The sequence below is a fragment of the Mirounga leonina genome, unplaced genomic scaffold (assembly GCF_011800145.1).
Source record: "Mirounga leonina isolate KUSES-001 unplaced genomic scaffold, KU_Mleo_1.0 Mir_153, whole genome shotgun sequence".
Taxonomy (NCBI): Eukaryota; Metazoa; Chordata; class Mammalia; order Carnivora; family Phocidae; genus Mirounga; species Mirounga leonina.
Genome location: NW_023270387.1, coordinates 7,323,827 through 7,347,430, shown reverse-complemented (window position 1 = coordinate 7,347,430; position 23,604 = coordinate 7,323,827). Strand labels below are relative to the sequence as shown.

General features: G+C 41.8%; 1 protein-coding gene and 1 long non-coding RNA gene across 2 annotated transcripts in view; both read right to left on the bottom strand.

Annotated features, from left to right (window-relative positions):
• FDX1 (ferredoxin 1) overlaps window positions 1–23,603 on the bottom strand; it is a gene marked incomplete at its 5' end in the record, with an annotated part of 29,386 nt that extends 5,783 nt beyond the window's left edge. The window contains 3 exons of the mRNA XM_035009420.1: window positions 293–422; window positions 18,185–18,309; window positions 23,584–23,603. Coding sequence (XP_034865311.1) covers window positions 293–422; window positions 18,185–18,309; window positions 23,584–23,603 — 275 coding nt within the window. The remainder of the gene's footprint in view (window positions 1–292; window positions 423–18,184; window positions 18,310–23,583) is intronic.
• Window positions 12,092–14,007, bottom strand: LOC118013211. The gene is made up of 2 exons (XR_004679966.1): window positions 13,795–14,007; window positions 12,092–13,710 (listed from the first exon to the last, which is right to left on the bottom strand). It is a non-coding gene; the product is annotated as an uncharacterized LOC118013211 (long non-coding RNA).
• Window position 23,604: the final 1 nt, after the last annotated feature.

Below are 23,604 nucleotides of genomic sequence, written 5' to 3'. Positions count from 1 at the left end.
AAAATAGACTAAAGAAGATTTATTAGGATCTAGAACTTACACCTTCTATACCTTCAATGGATTTTTTTTTTTTTTTTACTTTAGCAGAAAGGAAAGTTTCATAAAGGTGAAAATTGTAGAGTGAGAACAACAACAACAAAAAGTCCCACATTTGATATTCAAAGTTTGTGACTGTTATCTATCTGTGCCAGGAGATCACTCTCCCATGCGTGGGTCTGGTCTCAGATACGAACTACTCAAAACTTTATCTTCCCAGATTATTAGTATAGCTGAAGTGGTCCTAAAATCTTACCTATCTGTTAGTCCATATGCCAGATCGAGCATGTCATTCTCCTCATCAGTGACTGCTTCTAGATTCTCAAATATGTGCTCTTCAAAGATGAGGTGACAGGTGGAGCAGGCCAAGGTTCCCTCACATGCACCTACGAGAGCAACACACATTGAACACACTCCCCCTACATTAAACACAATTCAGATCTAGTTTGAACTGATTATTGCTAAATTTTAGAATCCGCATTAGCATACAGAAATGGTAGGACTTTATTTCTGAATAATAATGAGATTTGGGGAAAACCCCGCCACCCCTCCTGCCCTGAGCACGCACACAATTTGAAATCACTTTCATATATGGTTTCAAAAAGGTTCTGAGCTAAGTGCTGTGAAGGGAAACACAAAAATACACAATGCTAGTATCAGAGAGCTTACAAGTTAATAAACTCAGACATGCATGCATAGAGCAATGTACGCATTTTTAAACTTACATAATAATAATTTATATAATAGTGTAAGTTATTTACCTTTATTCTGGAGAGCTGAACACAACTGATGAAGCCTTGTGGTGTATGAGAAGAATTAGAAAGCAACCAAACCTATGTCTAAATCAAATTAAGTATTTCTCCCTCTCGATCTCTCCTCGTAATCAAGATAGAATCAAGTAAGTCATTTAAGAATTATATTGGCTTTAAAATAATGAGATAAGACTATTTCTCCTGTCCCGTTGTTTAAGTTATTAATTTGCCAGTTATTTTCTGAGTGCCTGTTACATGCCAGGACTGTGAAAGGGGAACTGAAAAGTCGAATGCAACCAAACCATGACTGGATCTGCTCCACAACATCTCTGTCGCAGGGGTTACCTAGCCTCTGCTTGAAAACCTCCTGACAGAGCTACACAGTGTCAGCCAGCCAGTTCCGCACTGGGCTTCTGCCCAGCGAAGCCTGTCACGCTGTAACTTCTAGCTACTGATCCAAGTCTATCCCAGAGAGTCCAGGCCTTCTTCCCCCCACCCACCCCACTGTGCATCGTGATTTGCTATATGTACACAACATGAAAGGATCCCCCCCACCTAATTCATTAATACACCCACCACCTCATAGATCTATCTTTTTTGTGGTTTTTTGGTGAGAACATTTCAGCTCTATTCTCTTAGCAAATGTCAGTTATCAGCTGTTATCAGTCATAATCACCACGTTACACATTAAATCCTCAGATCTTATTCATTTACAGCTACAAGTCTGTATCCTTTTACCAACCTCTCCCTATTTCCCCACCCCCTGGCAACCACTTTTCTACTCTGTTCTTGTAAGAATTTTATTAACAGTTCATTTAGTGAATCTTTCTTCTAAACAATAGCTTTTCATATATTTGAGAATGTCCCTCTCCAGGCTGAGCATACCTAGCTACTTCAAGTTTGTCTTACATAAAAACAGCTCTAAATCCCATTCCCCCAGTCTGGTTGAGCTTGTCTTTCAAAAATGGGAGTCCAAAGAAGGATCTGACAAAACAGAATTACACAGAATCATGTTCTGGTTAAATTCCACCTGAAAAAGTTATTCTGGCTTGTTTTTTAAATAATTTTTAAGTTATTTAAATACTCCTAGAGTCCTAGGAGTAACTTCAGTTTGATTTAGATTCTCTTTTGGTCAATAAACAATACATAAAATATCTAACTGTTATCAATAACGAGTAACCTGCTTAATTTTCCTCCAAATGAATTAATCATTTTAACAAGAGTTGTTCCCTCATAAGCATTTGTCATTCACTTTATTATCTAAAAAAAAAAAAAAAAAATCAAAAAAGAAATGAGAGACTTCCCATTTTTACCAAATCTAATTCAAAGCAGCAACAGGATTAAGTAGAGAGAGACCATATGGTGAAGTACAGGAGTTATAGGTGGGCTCTGGAGCCAGACTCTCAGGCTTCAATTCCAGCATCACCTCGACCTACTTTACCCTCCACACCTCAGTTCCCTCCCTAGTAACTATACCAGCCTCACATGGTAGGTGCAAGAATCACATACGAGTGTTTACTTAACATATGTGCTTGCGACCATGATAGATAGGTAGTAAGCCCGATACAAGTGTCTTATTGTTGTTGTTGTCATTAATCATGTACTGGTATTATTATTATGTGTTAATACCGTTAGTTGGAAGTTGTAAGGAATCTTAAACTAATTCAACTTTCTTTTTAAATACAACAGGAATTAAACCCAAGAAGTTAAATACTAAAGGTCATATTGCAAGTTAGAGATGAGTCACAACTTCAACTAAGTTTCCCACTGTTGAAGATAACTAGTTCCTGCCACTCCATAATCTAAGTCACCTTAAATATTAAATATACATAATCTAATAAACATATACATAGGGGCACCTGGGTGGCTTAGTCGGTTGGGCATCCAACTCTTGGTTTCAGCTCAGGTAATGATATCAGGGTTGTGGGATCAAGCCCCACATCAGGCTCTGTGCTCTGCATGGAGTCTGCTTGAGTTTCTTTCCCTCTGCCCCTCTTCTCCACATGCTCTGTCTCTCTCTCAAGTGAAATATATATACACATACACACACACACACACACAAATATATACACACACCAACTGGTTAATTGAACAAGTAGCTGACTTTTCTATTTTTGTGTAAATTTGAAACATTTCACACAAAAAAGTAAATGGATCTATTTTACTTAAAAGAGAGGGGGGCTTCATATATATATCTCAAGTTCAAAAATTCCTGCACTGAAAGGAAAATTGCTATACTGTGACCCTGAAGACCCACCACACTGTCTCCTGTATCCCGGACAATTCTCTCAAGGGCCTCCTTTTTTTTTTTTTTATCTGTATAATGACTGAGGTAGATGATTTCTAAGGACTTGTGGCCCCAATATGTTATGACCCCACAGAGAACCAAAATTCTTTTTTTTTTTTTTCAATATTTTATTTATTTATTTGAGAGAGAGAGAGAGAGAGTGCATGAGAGCGGGGAGGATCAGAGGGAGAAGCAGACTCCCTGCCAAGCAGGGAGCCCGATGTGGGACTCGATCCCAGGACTCCAGGATCATGACCTGAGCCAAAGGCAGTCGCTTAACCAACTGAGCCACCCAGGCACCCAAGAACTACAATTCTTAATGGCTTGTTCAGTAGTATTCAATAAACATATACTTATCTTGATTCCTCTTTTCATCTCAATGATACCCAGTCGAGACAAACTCAAAACTAAAATGGCAAATCCCTCTAGAGATACTGTAGGACAAAAATCAGGAAATCCAGCCTCCTTTTGTCTTTAAAATATAAGTCAAACAATCCTTACAAGATATTTCAAGCAACTTTCTTAATTTAAAAAGCTTATACTTCCCTTCAGAGTTAATGTTATTGAAAAAAACTGAATCCTGACAATGGAAGGCCGTGTGTGACAGAAGATGCAAGAAAACAGAAATCACAGTTCCGGGCAGGATGAGGTGTGTGGAGCCTGCAGAAGCAATGGACCGAGCATGGAAGGTCTCCCGTGTTCTCCTAAGGAGCTTGAACTTGCTCCATTAGCCCATTATTCTTCTCCACCTTGTCTCCCGACACACTGGGTAGGTAGCTGACATGCTCAGGTAACCAAACATCTTTCATGGTGGGTTGCCACAGAGATGAGAGTGGCTAGGGGGTTATGGACACCTGTCCCTCCACCTGTCCTCTCCCAGATTCAGCCCCTGGAGAGGTGGTGGTTGTGAACCTGCTGTAGGTTACGGGAAGCTGCTAAAGGATTTTGCGCAGGAAAATGACGTGGCATGTCTTATTTTGGAGAGATCTCACTGGTGGCTGTGTGTAAAGGATGGATCTGAGATGAATAAGACAGAAGCAAAAACCATGAGATTTCACCAGGGGGAGGGTAAAAAGATGGAAGGAAGTAGAGAGAGCCAAGGAGAGACCCCCTCCTAGAAAGGGAGTCAAAATAAGAATGTTCCAAATAGTAGAGAGAGAGCCAGAGAGGTGCAATGTGAGAAAAGCCCAGGGAAGAGGAGAGTGCATACAATATGGTCTCAATCATCTTGGAATGGAGAGAAAAGTTCATATGCCCAATAAATCCCTCTGGAAAAATTCAGGACATTCCTTTTTGCACCACCTGGTCAGATGAAATGAAGAGTTACCAACCATGTTCCAGCTCTTCATATGCTTTCAACTCTCTTCCCTAGGAAACTTGAATTCTTTTAACCTTCTCTTAAAGGTTTTATTTTCATTCTCTAGTATAATTTTCATTGCCCTCTCAGGAAATTTGCCAACTGTTTCCACATCTTGCTTAAGTTGCCAAGCTCAGACCTGAAGAGGATTCTAATAAGGATTGGACAAACGTTGCGTATATACAGAAGATTAAACTTTTGGTTCCTACGAGCTAAGTTCCTATTATACATTCTAGTCTTGTGTTTACTCTTTAAATCAATGCACTACATTCATGATCACCCCTTATTTTATGGTCTCTTCCAAACTTTGTCTGCCATAAGCTGTCAACAGGTGTGCTTTTCTTATTCTTTGGATTAGGAAGAAATCAAATATAATAGAGACCTTTAGACTCAGAATGAAATTAACTCAGCCAGTATCAGATGGCTAACACTGCACCAGACAAACACATAGTCACGTTGTGCTCTAAGTGTCACTTTTGAAAAAAATTCTACAGCAAAGATTCACAAGACCTCATGAATCACTTATTAGAAGAAACAATCCTACAAAACCCCCAATATAATAAAACAATCTGAGCATTATTTTTTTTTTGAGATTTATCCTATATGTACTACTTAAAAAAAAAAAAAAAAAGGAAAACTTATAGAAAATAGTGAAGACATGTCTCTGAAAAAAGTACTTAGGAGGAAAAAATACATTTTTTTAAAAAGCCTAAAACTGTGACAGGAACAAGAGGCTATTTTAGAAAAAAGATTACTCCTTTTTTTTGTTCTTTTTTCATCTCATAAAAAATTATTTCTTGATGGCAATTTCTTCCAATTTAATAGGTTCCTGGTCTTACAGTTAAAGGTAGTCCCCCAAATAGTAACCACCTGACTTTTGCCCTTTTGGGATATAGTTGTATGAATTTTAACACATTTTTAGTTTGTATAACCACCACCACAATCACAATACAGAACAATTTCATCACCCCCAAAAATTCCCTTGGATTGCTCCTTTGGGGTCATACCTCCCCCATCCCTAACCCCTGGTAACCACTGATCTGGTCTCCATCCTATAGTGTAGTCTTTTCAGAATGTTGTATAAATATAAACATACAGTATGTAACCTTTTGAGACTGGCTTCTTTCACTCAGCATAATGCCTGTGAGACTCATCTAAGTGGTCTCGTGCACCCACGACTCATTCCTACTTACTGCTCCCTTTGACCCTGTGGCCAACTCCCCGTGCACACTCCCAAGGGTACCAAGAGTGAGCATATGCATACGACTAGTAAGCACGCACACAAAGCCAGCCTGAATCTACGGGCCTGGGAGAGACTGCCCTTGGAAAAGTAAAAGGAGAGTTGTCAGCACACAACCTGGCGCTGCAGAATCCGCGAGAAGGCACATAAACTTAAGAATGTGCCACAAGAGGGAGCAAGCATGCAGGTAAATCCACTGAAGGCCCAAGAAAGCCTCAGAATCCCTAGCAGGGCTGACAAAAATTTCCCTCCCAAAGTCGGTCAGTGAAGACTAGAGGAGGTGACTATCTGCAGATGTGAAGACAGCAACACGAGATTTTGAGGACCGTGAAAAATCAAGGAAACACGACACCACCAAGAGAACACAATAATCTTCTAGTAACTGACCCCAAAGACAAGAACATCTGCTATTTACCTGATAAAGAATTCCAAATAGAATAGTTTCAAGGAAACTCAATGAGCCATGAAAAAACACTGAAAGACAATTCAATGAAATCAGGAAAACGATGCATGAACAACATGGTAAGTTTAACAAAGAGCTAGAAATCATGAAAGAGAACCAAATAGAAATTCTGGAGCTGAAGAGCACAATGAATGAAATGGAAAATGCAACAGAGACCATTCACAACACAATGGACCAGGCAGAATGAAGAATCCGCGAATCAGCAGATAGGACCTCTGAAATTTTCCAGTCAGAGGGAAAAAAGAAAAAAAGAATGGAAAAGCGTAAGAAAGCCTATGTGATCTACTGGTGTTTTGACCATCGAAACAAACAATCCATGAATTCCTAGATTCCCAGATGGAGAAGAGAGGGAGAAGACAGCAAAAAGCTTATTTAAAGAAGTAATGGCTAAGAATTTCCAAAATCTTGGGGCGCCTGGGTGGCTCAGTCATTAAGCGTCTGCCTTCGGCTCGGGTCATGGTCCCAGGGTCCTGGGATCGAGCCCCGCATTGGGCTCCCTGCTCAGCGGGAGGCCTGCTTCTCCCTCTCCCACTCCCCCTGCTTGTGTTCCCTCTCTCACTGTGTCTGTCAAATAAATAAATAAAATCTTAAAAAAAAAAAAAAACAACTTCCAAAATCTGGTAGAGATTTGAACATGCAAATTCATGAAGCTCAAAAGTCCCCAAACTCAACTTGAAGAGATCTTCTTCAAGACACATTATATAAATAAAACTGCCAGAAACCAAAGACAAAAGGAATCTTAAAAGCAGCAAGAGAAAAGCTTGTAATTTGCAAGGGAATCCCCATAAGGCTATCAGTGGATTTCTCAGCAGAAACCTTATAGGCCAGAAATACCAGGATGACATATATGACGTGCTGACAGGAAAAACCCCAACCAAAAATACTCTGACAAAGTTGTCCTTCAGAAATGAAAGAGAGACAAAGACTTTCCCAAACAAAAGCTCTCTCTAAAATAAAATCTTTAAAAATAATAATAATAAAATATACTTAGGTGAACATTTCAAATAAAACCTTTTACATTACCATCTCCACCTTTCAAATAATCAAAAATACTTAGCATAGACGATAACTGGACTTAAGGACACATTATAGCCACATTGGTATTAGCCCCTGGTGCCAGCATTTTATCTGTCATCCTTGCCTGGTTATACAGCAATTTTCATGAACTTAAAGGTATGCACACTTTATGCTGCTTTTGTCAGCACTCTGGCTAATGATTAAAAGTTCTCTTAAATTAATAGTAACACGTATCATGACAGGTTTTTGGCTTTCTTCATAGCTTTTCGTCACATCTAACTTCTATTCCAAAATAACTGATTTTCAGATGCATTTTTCAGCATTAGCACTTAATGAATGCTTGGCTGAAACTGTTACAGGCTTTAAAAATATTCAATTATAACCAGAGTTTAAAATATCAGCACTATAGGCAACAAAATCATACCGACATTCAGATTTCTATGAACAGCAGTCTACATGATAGTGACTAAGGATGGCATCACTTTAGCTACAATAACAAATGTAAAATTTACAGTTCACACAGCCTATCACCTGGAAACTATGGGATTCGTGACAAACTTTCAGTTTTCACAGTACTTCTGATTTTGCTAAAGTAAGACCCTTAATACTGTTCATCTGCAAAATTTCCTGATTTTTTTTTTTTAAGATTTTATTTATTTATTTGAGAGAGAGAATGAGAGAGAGAGAGCATGAGAGGGGGGAGGGTCAGAGGGAGAAGCAGACTCCCTGCTGAGCAGGGAGCCCGATGCGGGACTCGATCCCGGGACTCCAGGATCATGACCTGAGCTGAAGGCAGTTGCTTAACCAACTGAGCCACCCAGGTGCCCCCATCTGCAAAATTTCAAATTCACATAATTTAAAAATTATCTTAATAAGTAAGTATGGTTATTGGCTAATCTCAAGGTTGGTAATAAATAAAATTTCTGAGTTTGGTTTTTGTTTGTTTGTTTTTTAAGGGGGTGAGGGAGAGGGAGAGAGAATCTTAAGCAGGCTCTAGGCCCAGGCTCGATCCCACGATCCTGAGATCATGAACTGAGCTGAAATCAAGAGTTGGACGCAAACGAATGAGTCACCCCGGCACCCCCAGATTGAGTTTTGTTTTTTGTTTTTTACAAAGCTAATATTAAGTTCTTATGCAAATGCTCAGAAATTCTTGCCATATTAATTCCCAGAGAAAGGTATCTACAGACTATTGCTCCTTTCCTTTCACATAATTTGAGTGTTTGCCAACAGGGAAAAGATCATTTTGCATACATGTGTGCACGTGTATCTTATATTAAGATTATTTTGTAGAGATATGATGCTAACAAGGAAGACTGCCCACCTCGACCTAATCCCTTTCCCTCAAGAGTCCAGAGAATAACTCTATTATATATTAAAAATATGAAACCATATATAAGTATAAAATCTAATTTTCTAGAGTAAAGTTTGATCTAGCATAGCCAGTAAGACAGTATTAACAATAGGGAGTCAATAAACATAATCAGAATACATACAGATTTATGTGAACATTATCAGGATCTCCCAATTTGAATAATTTCCCTCAAAAGAGACATGAAGGAAATAAATGATACAGCAGGAAAAACCCAAGGTCTGAGATAATAAACTAGGTGAATTTGATCAGAGAGGTATAACTGCCCCCTAGTGATGGAATATGATAATACACTCTGAAAACTTCAAAGATCCAATAACTGGAAAGTAAAAAAAAAAAAAAAAAAGTTGGAAATAAGCAGGCTTTTAAGAGTGTTGCTTCCAAAATTTACCACTTTTTTTCCTTTTTACTCATTACTTCATATACAGAGAGGAATAAAACAGGAATGATTTTATCGTCCATCACAGTCTTTGAGGAGGAAGCGAACGAAGGAATATATAATGAACATACTGTGATAAATGCAATGAAAGAAATAGGATGCTGTGATGGAGACTAAAGGGCTCAGGGCAGTGAGAGACTGGGTGGTTGGGCAAAGTGTCACTGAGGAAGAAACACATAACCTGAGCCTAGGCAGATGAAAATCCCGTGTACAGGAGAAAGGACAGAGGGGGTGTCCCAGGCAGAGAAACATGTGAAGTGTGTATGAAGTCTCAAAGTAAAAATTCTGGGTGAGGTCAGCTCTTGAGAAAAGGCCAGTGGGGCCAAAGTGAGAGAAAGAATGGTGAGAAATTTGGTAGAAGAAGGGCAGTGGGGCCTCTTAGGCTGGGGTAAGGAGTGTGATTTGTATCCTAAGTGACACGGGAGGTTACTCATGCTTTTCAGTCAGGGGACATGCTTGCTGTGTGTTAACGACACATCACCCCAAGTGCGGGGCTCAAGAGCGGGAGCAGGTCCGCACAGTTCCCAGCGGGCAGCGGCTGGCCAGCCCCACGCGGGGACTGCAGGGATGCAGGGGTGCGGGGAGACATAGTCTGGAGGCACCGCTGACAGGAGCTGCTGATGGCACTGGGGGTACAGGAGAAGCAAGAAAAGCCAGAGACACTCTCCAGTTTGGGGCTCCAGCAGCTGAGCGATGCTCACTGATGGCAGGAGAGACCCGAGGAAGAACTAGTTTCGGTGGCGAAAAGAAAAGATCAAATGCTATTTAGGTATGTTGACTTTAAAAGGCCTGTGCAATTTCCAAGAAGAGAAGTAAAGTAGAAAGTTGGATCTGTAAGTCCAGGGCTCAGGGGAGAGGGGAGCTAACAACGTAAATGCAAGAATTTATGGGCATCTACATGGGGTTTAGGGTCACAGAAGGGCTGAGGAGACCTGGGGAGAAGTTATAAAAAGGACTCTGTACTTGGTCAGCCTCCCTTGAGTAGGACTTATGAGGGCAACACAAAGGATCTCTGCATTCAACATTAGGAATAAACCAAACAGCCACCCCCAGACTTCTTGACCCCATTTCCTTCGTCTTTATTCAAGAAAGTGGCTTAGGCTTCGCTCTATTGTTAGTGAACCCGGTTTAGCTTATCTCAAGTTTATATTTACATGCCCAAATTTCTGGACATGTTCAGGTCATTGATATTTAAAGCTTTTCTCCTGAGACCACATAAGTGAATGCAGAATTCTCATCAAACTACTAAAGATTGTGTCATTAAATTTTCTATATTCCTAGGGTAGTAATGGGAAAAGATTCTTCCAGTGGTTACCTCAGTAGGATGTGAAATCTTTTAAGATTTTATTTATTTATTTAAGAAAGAGAGAGCATGAGCGGGGGGGAGGGGTAGAGGGAGAAGCAGGCTCCCCCCCAAGCAGGGAGCCTGATGCAGGGCTCAATCCCAAGACCCTGAGATCATGACCTGAGCTGAAGGCAGACACTTAACCGACTGACCCACGCAGGCGCCCCTGGGGAACCTTTTCCAATGTATTTTTTAAATGGTCTATTATGAACATGAACCTATATTAATAACCTTATTAACAACAGTAGCTAATGTTTACTTTAAGCACTTACTTTGATTAGCTCATTTGATCTTTCCAGAAGCCTCATAAGGTAGATACTAACATTATTCCCACTTTACCCTCAGAAAGACAAGATATGGAGAGGTTAGGTTCCTAACCCCCAGTCACAAAGCTGGTGACGTGGCAGAGCTGAGAATCAAACCTATGCACGGAGACTCTATTCTTACCCATTCCAACTAATGGCCTTCAAAAAAAATTTTTTTTTATTGTGACTCTCAGTATGAATCCCATTCTACACCATGACCCAGCACACATATACTTTGTAAAATAGCTAAACAAACAGTTCAGGAAATAATACCCTTGCAAAAGATCATGTGTTTTTATATATTCTGTTCTGATTTCCTTAAAATGCTTGTTGGGAACTACTAAATTGGTTTCATGATCCACTAATGGTTGCAACCTGCAGTTTGAAAAACAGCATACTGCAATACACAGTCATTAATGATAAAATATTTTCAAATTTTTAAAAAGATACTTTGAGGTATTAAGATCACAATACTTATGCTTGCTTTGATTTAGAAGGAATTAATGAAAAGCAACTCAAGAAAATTATCTACTGCAAATAAAGCATTTATAATGCTTTCAGAAAAAACCGTAGCTTCAACAGAGGTTGAAAACCATTTAAATAAATGTTTAAAGTTAGTTTTCATTTTTATGTTTTTTTGTCAAATAGCACATTTAAGACAGCTTTTGCTAACCAAGAAAACAAGTAATACCTCATCAGAAAAACAGGCAAATAATTTGAGCAAACAATTTATAAAACAAACTCTCCTAGGTAATTCTATCCCTAGAATTTATTGCAAGGAGATTATAAAACATATACATAAAAAAGTACTTCTGAGGATGTTCACCTTAAGTTTATTTACAATAGTTGAAAATTGGAAGCCACATAAATGTCCAAAGAAAGAGATGGATAAGTCATGGCATATCCATATAACAGGAAAACATACAAACATTGTATTTATTTTTTTAAGATTTACTCGACAGAGAGAGCATGCACAGAAGTGGGGATGGGCAGAGAGAGGGAGGGAGAGAATCCCAAGCAGACTCCACACTGAGCGCGGAGCCCGATGTGGGGCTGGATCCCATGACCCCAAGATCTCGACCTGAGAGTCAGACGCCCAACCGACGGCACCACCCAGGCGCCCCCAGACATTCTGAACGATGTTTACAAAAGAATATTTAATGTAAGATACTCTCTCATAGAATATTCAATGGGGAAAAAAAAACCAACACGTTTAAAACCAATCATCTTTTTTTATGCAAGGGATGCTAGTCCCAAAATTCTCACAGAAATCAAAACTCAAGTTGAGACTAATTTTCACATAGAAACAAATGCCAAGAGGGGCCAGGCAGGAGTGCTGGTCCGCACTTCCAGCCCACAAGCAGCAGGTAGCAGGTAGACAGAGGCCCGGGCACACGGCGGCACGCCCACAACTCTGACCCTGGCCTTGATTTCCAGATTTTTCTGAGCTTACAAATATTTTTGCTTTTTTAAAATCCTACTTTCTAAGCACTTTTGCTCATACAGTCTCTACTCCTCCATTAACAGCACCGAAGGTCAGGGCGATTGTTTAACCTTCATCTTCCAGCGTTAGGTCACAGTGGCTGGTTTGGGGGTGTACTCCAGAGCCACGCACGCCCATCGCTGGGTGAGCTAGTGAACACTGCTACGGGACAGTCAGGTTTCCATTTCTTCAACAGCGTAACAGTCCCAAGTTCCAAGGCTGCTGTCAAAGATCAGGAAGCACTTCTATTTATCTGCTGAAGTGGCTCCACCATAGGGCATTAGCACGAACACAGGCTGTAATTCTCCATGACTGTCGGCTCTGAAATTAAGTGAATCTCTTCACATCTTAAAAATGTGGACAGATTCACACAATTTCAAACACTGTGTAGATTATGAAACTTCAATAGTTTCATATTGCCCTTATTTTATCTAATTCATGTTTGCATAGAACGTAACCATAATGCAGGTTTTAAAAAGCATTGGCATGTTATTAGTGGTTATAGAGACCAGAATGGATGAATTGTATTTTACAGGCTTATTAAATTTTCCAAAGTTTTCTACAATGAATATGCAGTGATTTTTTAATCAGAAAAAAATTTTTTCTGTGTTTATACAGATTCTATTTCTTACTCCAATTTTTTAATTGTAGTAAAACATACGTTAACATAAAATCTACCACCTTTAGCCATTTTTAAGTATACAAGTCAGTGGTGCTCAGTACATTCATTATGTTGTACAACCATCACCACTGTCTATTTGCAGAAGATACTCTTCAGCCCAGATTCTCCCTTCCCGTTAGTCTCTGGTAACTTCTATTCTACTTTGTCTCTCTGAATTTGCCCATTCTGGGTAGCTCATGTACGTGGAATCACAGAGCACCAGTCCTTTTGTGTCTGGCTTACTGCACTGAGCACAGTGTTCCCAGGGCTCATCCATGTTGCAGCTTGTATCAGAATTTCAGCTCTTTTTATGGCTAAATAACTGTCCACTACATTTTGTTTATCCATTCATCTCCTGGTGGACACCTGAGTTGTTTCCACCTTGTGACCACTGTGAACACTGGTGTACAAGGATCTGTTTCAGTCTGTTTTCAATTCTTCTGGGGACACACCTAGAATGGAACTGCTGGATCACATGGTAACCCCGTGTACCTATCCACGCGGCTGCACCGTTTTGCGTTCCCAGCAGCCACGCGTCAGGCCTCCAATTTCTCCTCATCCCTGCCAACACTTGTTCTTCTCTCACTTTTCTGACAGAAGTCATCCTGATGGACGTGAAGCGGTATCTCGTCACTACATGGATTTTTATATAATAAAATAGACTAATGCAAATATTTATAACATTTTCCTGTCATAATATTCTCAGACATAATATTAACTGCATCATTATGGAAGTCCTCCGAGGTGATTACTACCATCACCCTCATTTGATAGATAATGAAAGTGAGGCGCACGTAAGGCCAGTGACTTAACCCAAGTCACAGGTATTCAAGTCAGTCACCACAGGAAAAGTTAAAACACAGAGAAAAGTGGAATAGAGATGAGAACCTCACCATCAGATCAAGAAGAGACAATCAACATTGAACATCTTCTAGTATCTTTCTCAGTGCATTCTGAAAAATAGAAAGCAACTAAAAACATTGTTTTCCACTGACAAGCATCTACCTATATGATTATAAACACAGCGGGCACGTTACCTGTAGCAGACACACACTGTAATTTAGAAATGCCATCGCGGACTTAACACAGTTCCTGTTGTTCGACATTTAGGTTGTCTCCTCTCAGTTTTTTCTTATATTTTGAAGACAGGTAACCCATTCACACTGTTCAAACCTCAAAAAGTATAAAAAGTTGTGGAATGAGCGGCGCCTGGGTGGCTCAGTTGGTTAAGCATCTGCCTTTAGCTCAGGTGGTGATCCCGGAGTCCTGGGATCAAGTCCCGAATTGGGCTCCTTGCTCAGCGGGGAGCCTGCTTCTCCCTCTGTCTCTGCCCCTCCCCCTGGCTTGTGAGCTCTCTCTCTCTCAAGTAAATAAAAAAATAAAATCTTATAAAAAAAAAAAAGGTGTAGAATGAAAATCTCCCTCCTACCAACAGGTAACCACTGATATTTGTTTTTAAGGCTCCTTCCAGAGACTTTTTCTTTTAACACAGACATATAATATCCTGTTGTATAACTTATACACCAGCCCTCTACTGATGGGCATTCAGTTGTTTCAAATCTTTTGCTATTACAAATATCTCTGCAGTAATAGCCCAGTGCATAGGCCTAGTGCATATGATCGAATCTGTGGAGAAATTTATAAAAATCGATTTACTGGTCGCAGCCTCCACATTAGCTTTCTCAGAGCTCAAAAGCTCAGCTTTCTCAAGGGCATTAACAACGTTCATTATTTCATTTATGGGATCCCCACTTAGAGTGGCGATGGCCTCCACACATTCCGACGTGAAGATGCCAGAGAACACCTCCATGTAGTTTCCCCTCAGCATTTTGAACTTCTGTAACAGCTGGTGTAACATCTTTGTCTGGAAAGTCTACCACCTGGGCCTCCTGGGGGGGGGCGAAGGGGGGGGAGAGCTTCTATTGACTGTTTTTTTTTTCCTGAGTATGGGCCACACTTTCCATTTCTTTCGGTGCTTGAATTTTTTTTATTTCAAGTGGACACTGGAGATAATACGATGTGGCAGCTGTGGAAATGAGGATCTCCAGCCTGTGCCCTGGGTTTGTTGTTGCTGCTAGGTGCTTCCTGGTGACTCTCCTGTTCTAATTCTCTGAAGTCTGTCTTCCCTGTTGTGTGCAGCCACTGAGGTCTCTGCTTGCTTAGGTTGGTGGTCAGCCAGATGACCGGGCAGGGTGTCCTTCAATGCTTGGAACCAGTGAGTCGTCTACCGTTTCCTGATGAGCTTGGTGTGTGTGTGTGGTGTGCTCACCTTCGACGTTCGAGCAGCCTACATGTCTGTCTCAGCCTTCACCATGGGGGACCTGAAGACCAGCCGAGGTGAGGGGCTAGGACCCTGTCACGTCTTTCCCAGGCGTGAGCCGAGTCCTGCACATGTGCACAGCCTTCCAGATCCCCAGGGCATTTCAAAGCCCACTACAGAACATCTCGTTCCCCAGATCTCCCTTTTAAACGTTTGGCCGGGCTCTTCTTTGCCCAGCTGGTATGACAGTGTCGGCAGACAATGGCAGGTGACTGCTTTAGACTAAAGTCCTAGGGACAGAGCTTCTTGCACACAGCCGTCTCGGAGGCAGGCCAAAGAAGAAGCCCTGGGATGGAGCTCTCCCAGGAAGCTGTGGGACAGGTGCCCGCGTCCAGCAGACTGGACTTCCTGAGGAGTTCAAACCCCATCTGTTCCCCAGTGGCCGCGAGGCTGCTGGTCTTCACAGCTCCCGTAGTTCTGAAGCTGCAGAGTTTTCAGGCTACTGCAGAAGTGGGGAGAGGATGCGGGAAGGCCAAGTTAAAATGCCAAAAATGCTGTTCTTACCAAGGTCGGCGCTGTGCGAAGCACTTCGCTTCCGACACCCCATTTAATCCTCAACAACCCTAGAGGCTACAACTATTATAATCCTGTTTTTCCAAAGAGGAAACTGAGGCAAACAGATTTTCAAGTGGCTTGCTCCAGGTCTCATGGCTCTAAGAGGCAGCGTTAGTGTTGGCTTATGAACCATAATCTGATTCCAGTCTGTTCTCAATTACTGTGCGCTGTACCACTTTTCATTTGTGGAGAAAAATTCAGAGAAACGAAGTTTAGTTAAAAGTGTAGCTGAATATGGGGGCGCCTGGGGTGGCTCAGTCGGTTAAGCATCTGACTCCTGGTATCAGCTCAGGTCACCATCTCAGGGTCGTGAGTTCAAGCCCTGCGTTGGGCTCCACACTGAGTGTAGAGCCTATGTGGAGCCTACTTTTAAAAAAAACCTTTTTTCAAAGGTGTAGCTGAATATGAACTCATGAGGAAGATGAATTACAAATTTTATAGAATATATATTTTACATAAATTACCAATGAGTTCTTTCCCTAAATTAGTCATTCTTAACCACGTTATAGATCGGAACCCTGTGCAACTTTTACAATTCTACCTGCACAACTTCATCTCTCCCTGTACTATTTAGGATGGAATGCAGACGTCTGCATTTTTTAAAGCTCTGTAGAGGTTCTGAAACTCGGTCCCAGCCAAGAACCACTACATTAGACTAAAAAACTCCTTAAAATTAGAATTGTATCAACTATTTCTGGGACAGGTGTTCACACAGGAAGGACATCTCTTAGGGAAAATGGTAGAAAGGAAAAAGCCCGAGGTTTGGGAGTTAGAGACTTGAATCCTAGACCTCCTACTTGCTCCATGTATGACCCAGGGAAAATTAATTTCTCTGAACCTTACTTTTTTCATCTATAAAATAGAAGTTTAAAAAACAAATCTAGTTCTTAAAGTTGTTACAAGAAGAGATAACATATGCTGGAATGTCATATGCACTCAAATGGGAGTTGTTATAATTTGCCCTGAAACTGACGTTAGATTTAAGAATTCAGCAAATACGATGCACTGTCAACTCTGGACAAAATCTACTCTGTGAGGTAACTGAGCAAAAACTCATAATCTCATACGGGAGAGAGGCATTCTCCCGAAAAAGGAAAACTGTGATGAGCACTAACACAGACAGGCATATTTATTATATGATGGAAAAACAGAGCAGGAGAAATAATTCTGATGTGCAAAGGGCTCTTAAAAGTGCAATGTGAACAGTGCCTTGAAAGAATGTTAGTCAGATACACTCCTTGGGCCTTACTGCAGACCAGTGGTTCTCAAACATTAACATACATCAGAATCACACAGGGGACCTGTTAAAACACACATTGCTGGGCCCTACTGCAGCCCTTCTGACTCAGCAGGTCTGGAGTGGGGCCTCAGGATCTGCATTCCCCCAAGGGACACTGATGCTCATGGTAAAAGGAAACCCCTTTGAGAACCACCACTCCAGAGAGAGAGAGAGCGTGTGCTTGAGCAAAACTGCCAAGTGACAGACTGCGTATCCCTGAGCTATAAGAAGGCAGTTTCTGGGACACCTGCTTTGTGTGAGTGGATAAAGAACATGGTCAGATCTAGACACAAAAACTTTCTAACTAAAGCACTTCCTTCTCTAACAAGAGGCAGATAAACTGCCCTTCCGAGGAAGGAGAAAGGGCATTCAAGACTCTGTGTGGTGACACAGGTTAGCTGGACGTGTTGCAGTGACCACTTTGCAATACATAACAAATACCCAATCAGTATGTGATACACCTAAAACTAATATAACGTTAAATGGCAATTACAACTCAATAAAAATAAGATTTAGAAAAAGAGTAAGCAAAATAAAACACCCTTAAAATAATGCATTAGTTCTATCAATACAAGAAAACACCAGTCAAACCCAAATTGAGGGAGACATTTTATAAAATAACATACCAGTACTTTTCAAAAGCATCAAGGTCATGAAAAATAAGAAAGGACTAAGGAAATGTCACAAACTGAAGGGGACTACAGAGAAAGAATACCTAAATGCAATGTGGGCTCTTACATCGAATCCCAAAACAAAAGACAGTCATAGGAAAATTCTATTAAGTCTAGAGTTTTTGAGTTTTTGAACCAACATTAATTTCTGGGTTTTGATTATTATACCACAGTTATGTAAATTGTTAATCGTAGGGGAAGCTTAGTGAAGATTATACAGGAAAATTCTTTTCTCCACGTCAAAGATATTTCCAAATATAAAGTTAAAACCAAAAAACTAAGTCAAAACTAACTACTCTTCCGTGATATGACATTCTTTATCTCTAACCTGGTGTCTTTCAACTCCGGTTACTACTCCCAGCTTAGTGGCACACAAGTCATCATCGGTAAGGTAACGAGGCAACAGACTTCGGGGCACATAGTTAATTCAATGTACAAAGAAGAGAAACGCAGTGTCACTCATGTTCTTTAGAAATGAGAATTTAACACTAACACATCCTGAATTTTAACATTTTACTTAGCATGCTAAAGGTTAAAATTCTGCAAAAAAACCCCCAAAAGTTCATAAATGGTTTCACTTATAAATTTTAAGGAATACTCACCAAAACCATCAATATCTAGATTATTTTCAATCACAACATCTAGTAGAGAGTCACCAACTTTTCCTTTGGCTGTTAATGTCTCACCGTCACGGTTTACAAAGTGGACTGTTATTTTATCTTCTGAGCTGGAAAAGGAAGCAGTGCTTTATTATTTTTAATCATTTCAAGGCATACTTTAAAATAACTGTTTTCAGAACTTGTAAGATGGAAGAAAATAGGATGTGCGTGTACGGAGGCACACCCACGCACACAAATGTGGTTTGGTTTTTTTTTAAGATTTTATTTATTTGACAGAGAGAGACACAGCGAGAGAGGGAACACAAGCAGGGGGAGTGGGAGAGGGAGAAGCAGGGGGAGTGAGAGAGGGAGAAGCAGGGGAGCCCGATGCGGGGCTCGATCCCAGGACCCCGGGATCATGGCCTGAGCCAAAGGCAGGTGCTTAACAACTGAGCCACCCAGGTGCCCCAATGTGTTTTTTATAGTATTTTCTTTCCTTTCCAAAGTTTGAGAAGAAGACATCACAAAGCAGAGGCATGTCTATCTATCCATCTACCAGAGTGGAAGCTCTACCCACCACCTTAAAGGAAAGAGCAACCACACTGCTAGCAAGGCCACCTGTTATGTCACCCCAAGGGTCACGGTCATAGGTCCCAGTCATGTGAAAACATTTGGCAATCCTCATCAGTCAGGAAATCTATGTTGCTCTCACACAGCCCTCTGAAAAGCAACGTCTCTACGTAGTGTCCCTGAAAGACGAGACCGTGGTTGTGGAGAGCTGTGCAAAGGCCCATGGTTCTGCGATCAGTAAGACCCCTGTTGTGCAGCTGTCTGGTGGGCACTGCTGGGAGGCAGCGGTCCCATCGTTTTCTGAGAATTTAAACATCTCACTTTGGTCCACACCATGTACTCAAAAATCAAAGGGACTGGTGTAGATTTGTATTTATTTGAATCCATGGGAAGATAAATATAATGCCTCCTTATGTGTTTTATTATAGGATATTATATTATCCATCAGAGTTAGCTCATGACGGACTTAAATTTCTTTCCCTTCTCACAAACATCACTCCACTATTTGGGAGAAGAAATTATATTAGCTTGTCATCTACCACTGGTCATTTTTAATTTTTACCTCACAACTGAAAAGATGTACTTCAGCTAAAATAATTGGTTGTAATTTTCACTACTGCCAATGGATGGTAATAATCCAGCAAAGAAAACTTTAATGTAAGTAATAACCTAGAATTATATTACCCCAAATTATCAAGTAAATTATCTTATTTAACAAATGAGGCAAGTGAAAGCCCCTTTCAGTAATGCCCTCCCTGATAATTCAATGCTAGAAAAAGAGAATTCTGAGAATTAAAAATTACCACCTATGTGTGTGTGTCTGAGAGAGAGAAAGAGAGAGGGAGGGAGAATGTCCCTCCAAAAGGGCCTGTGCTCTCCAACTTCTTTTCACAGCGAAAAAATACTTTAGAAATAAGTACTCCTGAACATTATTCATGATTTTCAACTAGATAACTGCCATCTCTTCAAGGCAGAATGGCTGCGAATGAAGATACTCTGGAGGCAGGGGTGGACTCCACTTTGGAGGTTATTAAAAGAATACAGACTAAGAAAGAACGTAGGAGACAATGACCTCAGAGATATTCAGGAGGCAGAAATAGAAGGTTTTGTTGACCATCTATACAAGGTAGATTGGGAAAGAGGGAAAAAACAATGCTGAAATCTGCAGCTCAGGCAATGAGGGGATCCAGTTTAACCTAGAGTTAACAGAGATGGAGCAGCTTTGGGGAAGATGGAAATGAGTTCAAGTCTAAACCTGTTTTAATTGAGTTAAAAGAAAAAAACCAGAGGAGAATGTCCAGAAGCCAGATGGAAATATGGGTCTGAGCCCAGCACTTCGGTCTAGGGATCTGACGTGCACAAACGCCCAGGAGCTAAAGCTGCAGGAAGGACAAGAGCAAGAATCCCATCATGTGTGTGCACCACTGAAAGCCAGAGGTTTTACGATTGCTCTTCTTCTGGATCATTCTACAGCTAAGCTTACAGCACAGAAATCTCTGATATCAGACCCCTCTCTTCTGTAAAATCAGGGTAACATTTATATTCTAGTTTTAACAATGGAGGCAAAATACCTAATGCAGAGGAGCACTCAACAAACACAGATTAATAACTTTAAGGCCTCAGTCCTTTTGTTGCTAAAAAGCCTAAACTGCTGTGTATTAAAAGTGTACAGTCCCCAGAAAAAACTGCAGAGTGAGAGCAATGAAAGGTTTGCCAAAGGACCGGAGAGGACGCAGAAAGGAGAGAGGAAGGGTAATCCTCAGTGGACAGACTACGGGATGTAAGAATCAGATGCAGATTCTAGCTGTGTTTCTGACACACACACATGAGAAGACCGTGGGAAGCCACTTACTTCCTGGCGGGGGGGGCAGGGGGGGAAGATGGGGACAACAGTGACTTCACCAAGCGGCTGAGACAATTAAAGTCTGTGGAAACTTTGTTCCTTAAAGCATTATACACATGGATGTTACCCAAATAACTTTCTCCGTTTGCTATTAGTAATTGGTATTGGTGGATTTTATATTTCCTCCCCAATTCTGAGAACTAGCCAAAAGCATTGAGGGGTTCCCCAGGATAAGATTTCATGCACTGAGAAATACAATCCTTCTAAATCTTCTACCATCAATTAATCAGTCAGCACCACACGCAACTCTTTTCTTCACCTGTTACCTTCTCCTACTGTCATTTATTCTGCTCAACCACAGCAGGTATTTTAAGGAAGTTGTCAGGGCGCTCACCATAGCACATACCCTCCCCCATGTCCATCACCCGGCCACCCCATCCATCCAACCCCACACCATTCCAGCAAGCCTGTTTGTTTCCTGAGATTAAGAATTCCTCATATCAGTGAGGTCATATGATACATGTCTTTCTCTGATATATTAAATGTTAAAAAAAAAGAAGAAGAAGAAGATAGTAGGAAGGGGAAAATGGAGGGAGGGGAATCGGAGGGAGAGATGAACCATGAGAGACTATGGACTCTGAGAAACAAACTGAGGGTTCTAGAGGGGAGGGGGGGGTGGGAGGATGGGTTAGCCTGGTGATGGGTATTGAGGGCACGTTCTGCATGGAGCACTGGGTGTTATACGCAAACAGTGAATCATGGAACACTACATCAAAAACTAATGATGTGACGTATGGTGATTAACATAACATAATAAAATTAAAAAAAAAAAAAGGGAAGGCGGTGGTAAAGTTTGTAACAGACTTCTCCCAGGGAGGGAAGTGACAGCTGCTCATGCCCACCTTTTCACCATACGGGGGGGCCCCTGGGGCACTTGGTCCAAGGAAAGGGCCCCTTCTAGGGCTCCCTACTTCCATAACCACCTAACCTCTTCCAAATGACTCTATGGGCTACAGAATTATCAACGCTTACGGTGCTCGAGAAAACAAGCGAAAACGACTTGAGTTGTATTCCTAGTATGCCAACTACTTGATACGAAATTTTTATTCCCTATCCCACCTACCTCCCAGGATTTTCTTGAGAGTGAAGTACAACAGTTTTTGTGAAAGCCCTTTGGAACCTAAATCACTACGAAATATAAAGTATTTTGTCAGGATATTTGGAGCAAAAGGAGTTTTTTCAACTCTCAATTACTGATGACTTAGCTACATGTTAAACTTCCCAAGACGGGACTACAGCCTCAGGCTGCCCTGTTCAATGGAACTTTCTGCACTAGCAGAGATGTTCTGTACCTGCAACATCCAGTACAGTAGCTACTGGCCCCACGCGGCTGTTGAGTACTTGACGTGCGGCCAGTGCAAATGGAATGCTGAATCTTTTCACTGTATTTAACGTAGGTTATCTTAAATAGCCACATGTGGTTAGTCATATCCAAACCGGAAAACACAAGCCTCAGACAGTAAGAGTTGGAAAATCTAGTCGTAGCTCCAAAGTCTGTAATACAAGGCACAAGGCCATCCATTGAAACGGTGCCAATGAGGAGGAAAGCAGGATTATGAGGGAATGGAACAGATGTGCTTCCCTCTGACACAACGTGATATAACCAAGTTCAAACTTAATAAATTTGGGGGACATAATTCCCATTTACAAAAGCACTCATTTTCTTTAAATACTAGTTTCGTAAATATGCTCAATATATGTCCCAATTTATACACGATTTTTCAAGAATGCATCCTTTGCAGAAAGCAAGACATATGCATGTAGAGAGGTCAAGGCAGGGAAATGTCAGGGAGATAGGGACAAATAAATCTGGCTTGCCTTCTCCAGTATCTCCCTCACAGTCCACGCAACAAAAATTCATTGAGCACACACTACATAATAGGATGAAGGGGAAAGAGATTAAGTCCTAGCTCTGTTCTTGGGGACCTTATCAAGAAGAAACCAGATAAGGCAGCATACAAATCCAACACTCTCTCCGCCCAGTTCCTGCATCCTGCTCCGGGACAGCGCGGGGTCAGGGAGTTGTTCAGAGACCTGGATTACATAAGGCTACACTGCTACACTCTGAAACGATGAGTACATTTTAACTCTCTTAAATCGCAGGGGATTGTGTCTTTGAAAAACAAACATGCCCAAGAATATTAAACTTCAACATATTTGGGGAAAATTTTTTCACATCTCTTTCAACACTTAGTACAGAACACAGCACCGTGGCCCTCAGCAGCTACCGCTGCCAAGTGGCATCCCCTGAACCCTCCCCATGTGCCAGCACAAGACCACCTGTCCTACCTGACTTATCCTTCAAATAACCGTGTGAGGTCTATACTGGTGTTATGCTCCATTTATAAGTGGGGAAGCTGAGACCTACAGTAATGCAGAAGTTAGACACTCAGCCCAGTGTAAAACCCTGCCTTGCCAGTGCAAGGCAGAGGCTTTTAGCCCTCTTACCAGCTCCGAGAGCGGACAGGGAAGTGCAGGGCACAAAGTGGGTGTATTCCAACAGGCACTCCCCTGCCACAGAACTGGACACTCAATGTCCTAACAGGGCCGGGAAAGGCCCAGAACGAGAGCTGCTGGCCAGGACGTCCGTAGGGGACATCTTACGAAGGTCACTGCAGGCTCCCGGCAGAGCAAAGGTCAGCCGCCGAGCCAAACCACGGGAGAAGGCCGGCGGCAGAGCGCACGGCTTTCTGCAGGACCCCGGCGGCGCGGGAAAGGGCGGGCCGGGGTCCCGGGGCCCCGCTCCCCGCAGGCGTCGGGGGCTGGGAAAGGAAGCGGCGGGGCGACACAAGGGACACAGGGCCCCGAGGGGCGAAGGGCGAGCAACCGCGGGCAGCGCCCGGGACGCAGGCGCCCGAGAAACCGCGCGCCGAGCCGGCCGCGCGCCGGGGGACCCCCGCCCGCATGCGCACGCCGGGCCGCGCCTCACCTGCTCCGCGCCGGCGCCGAC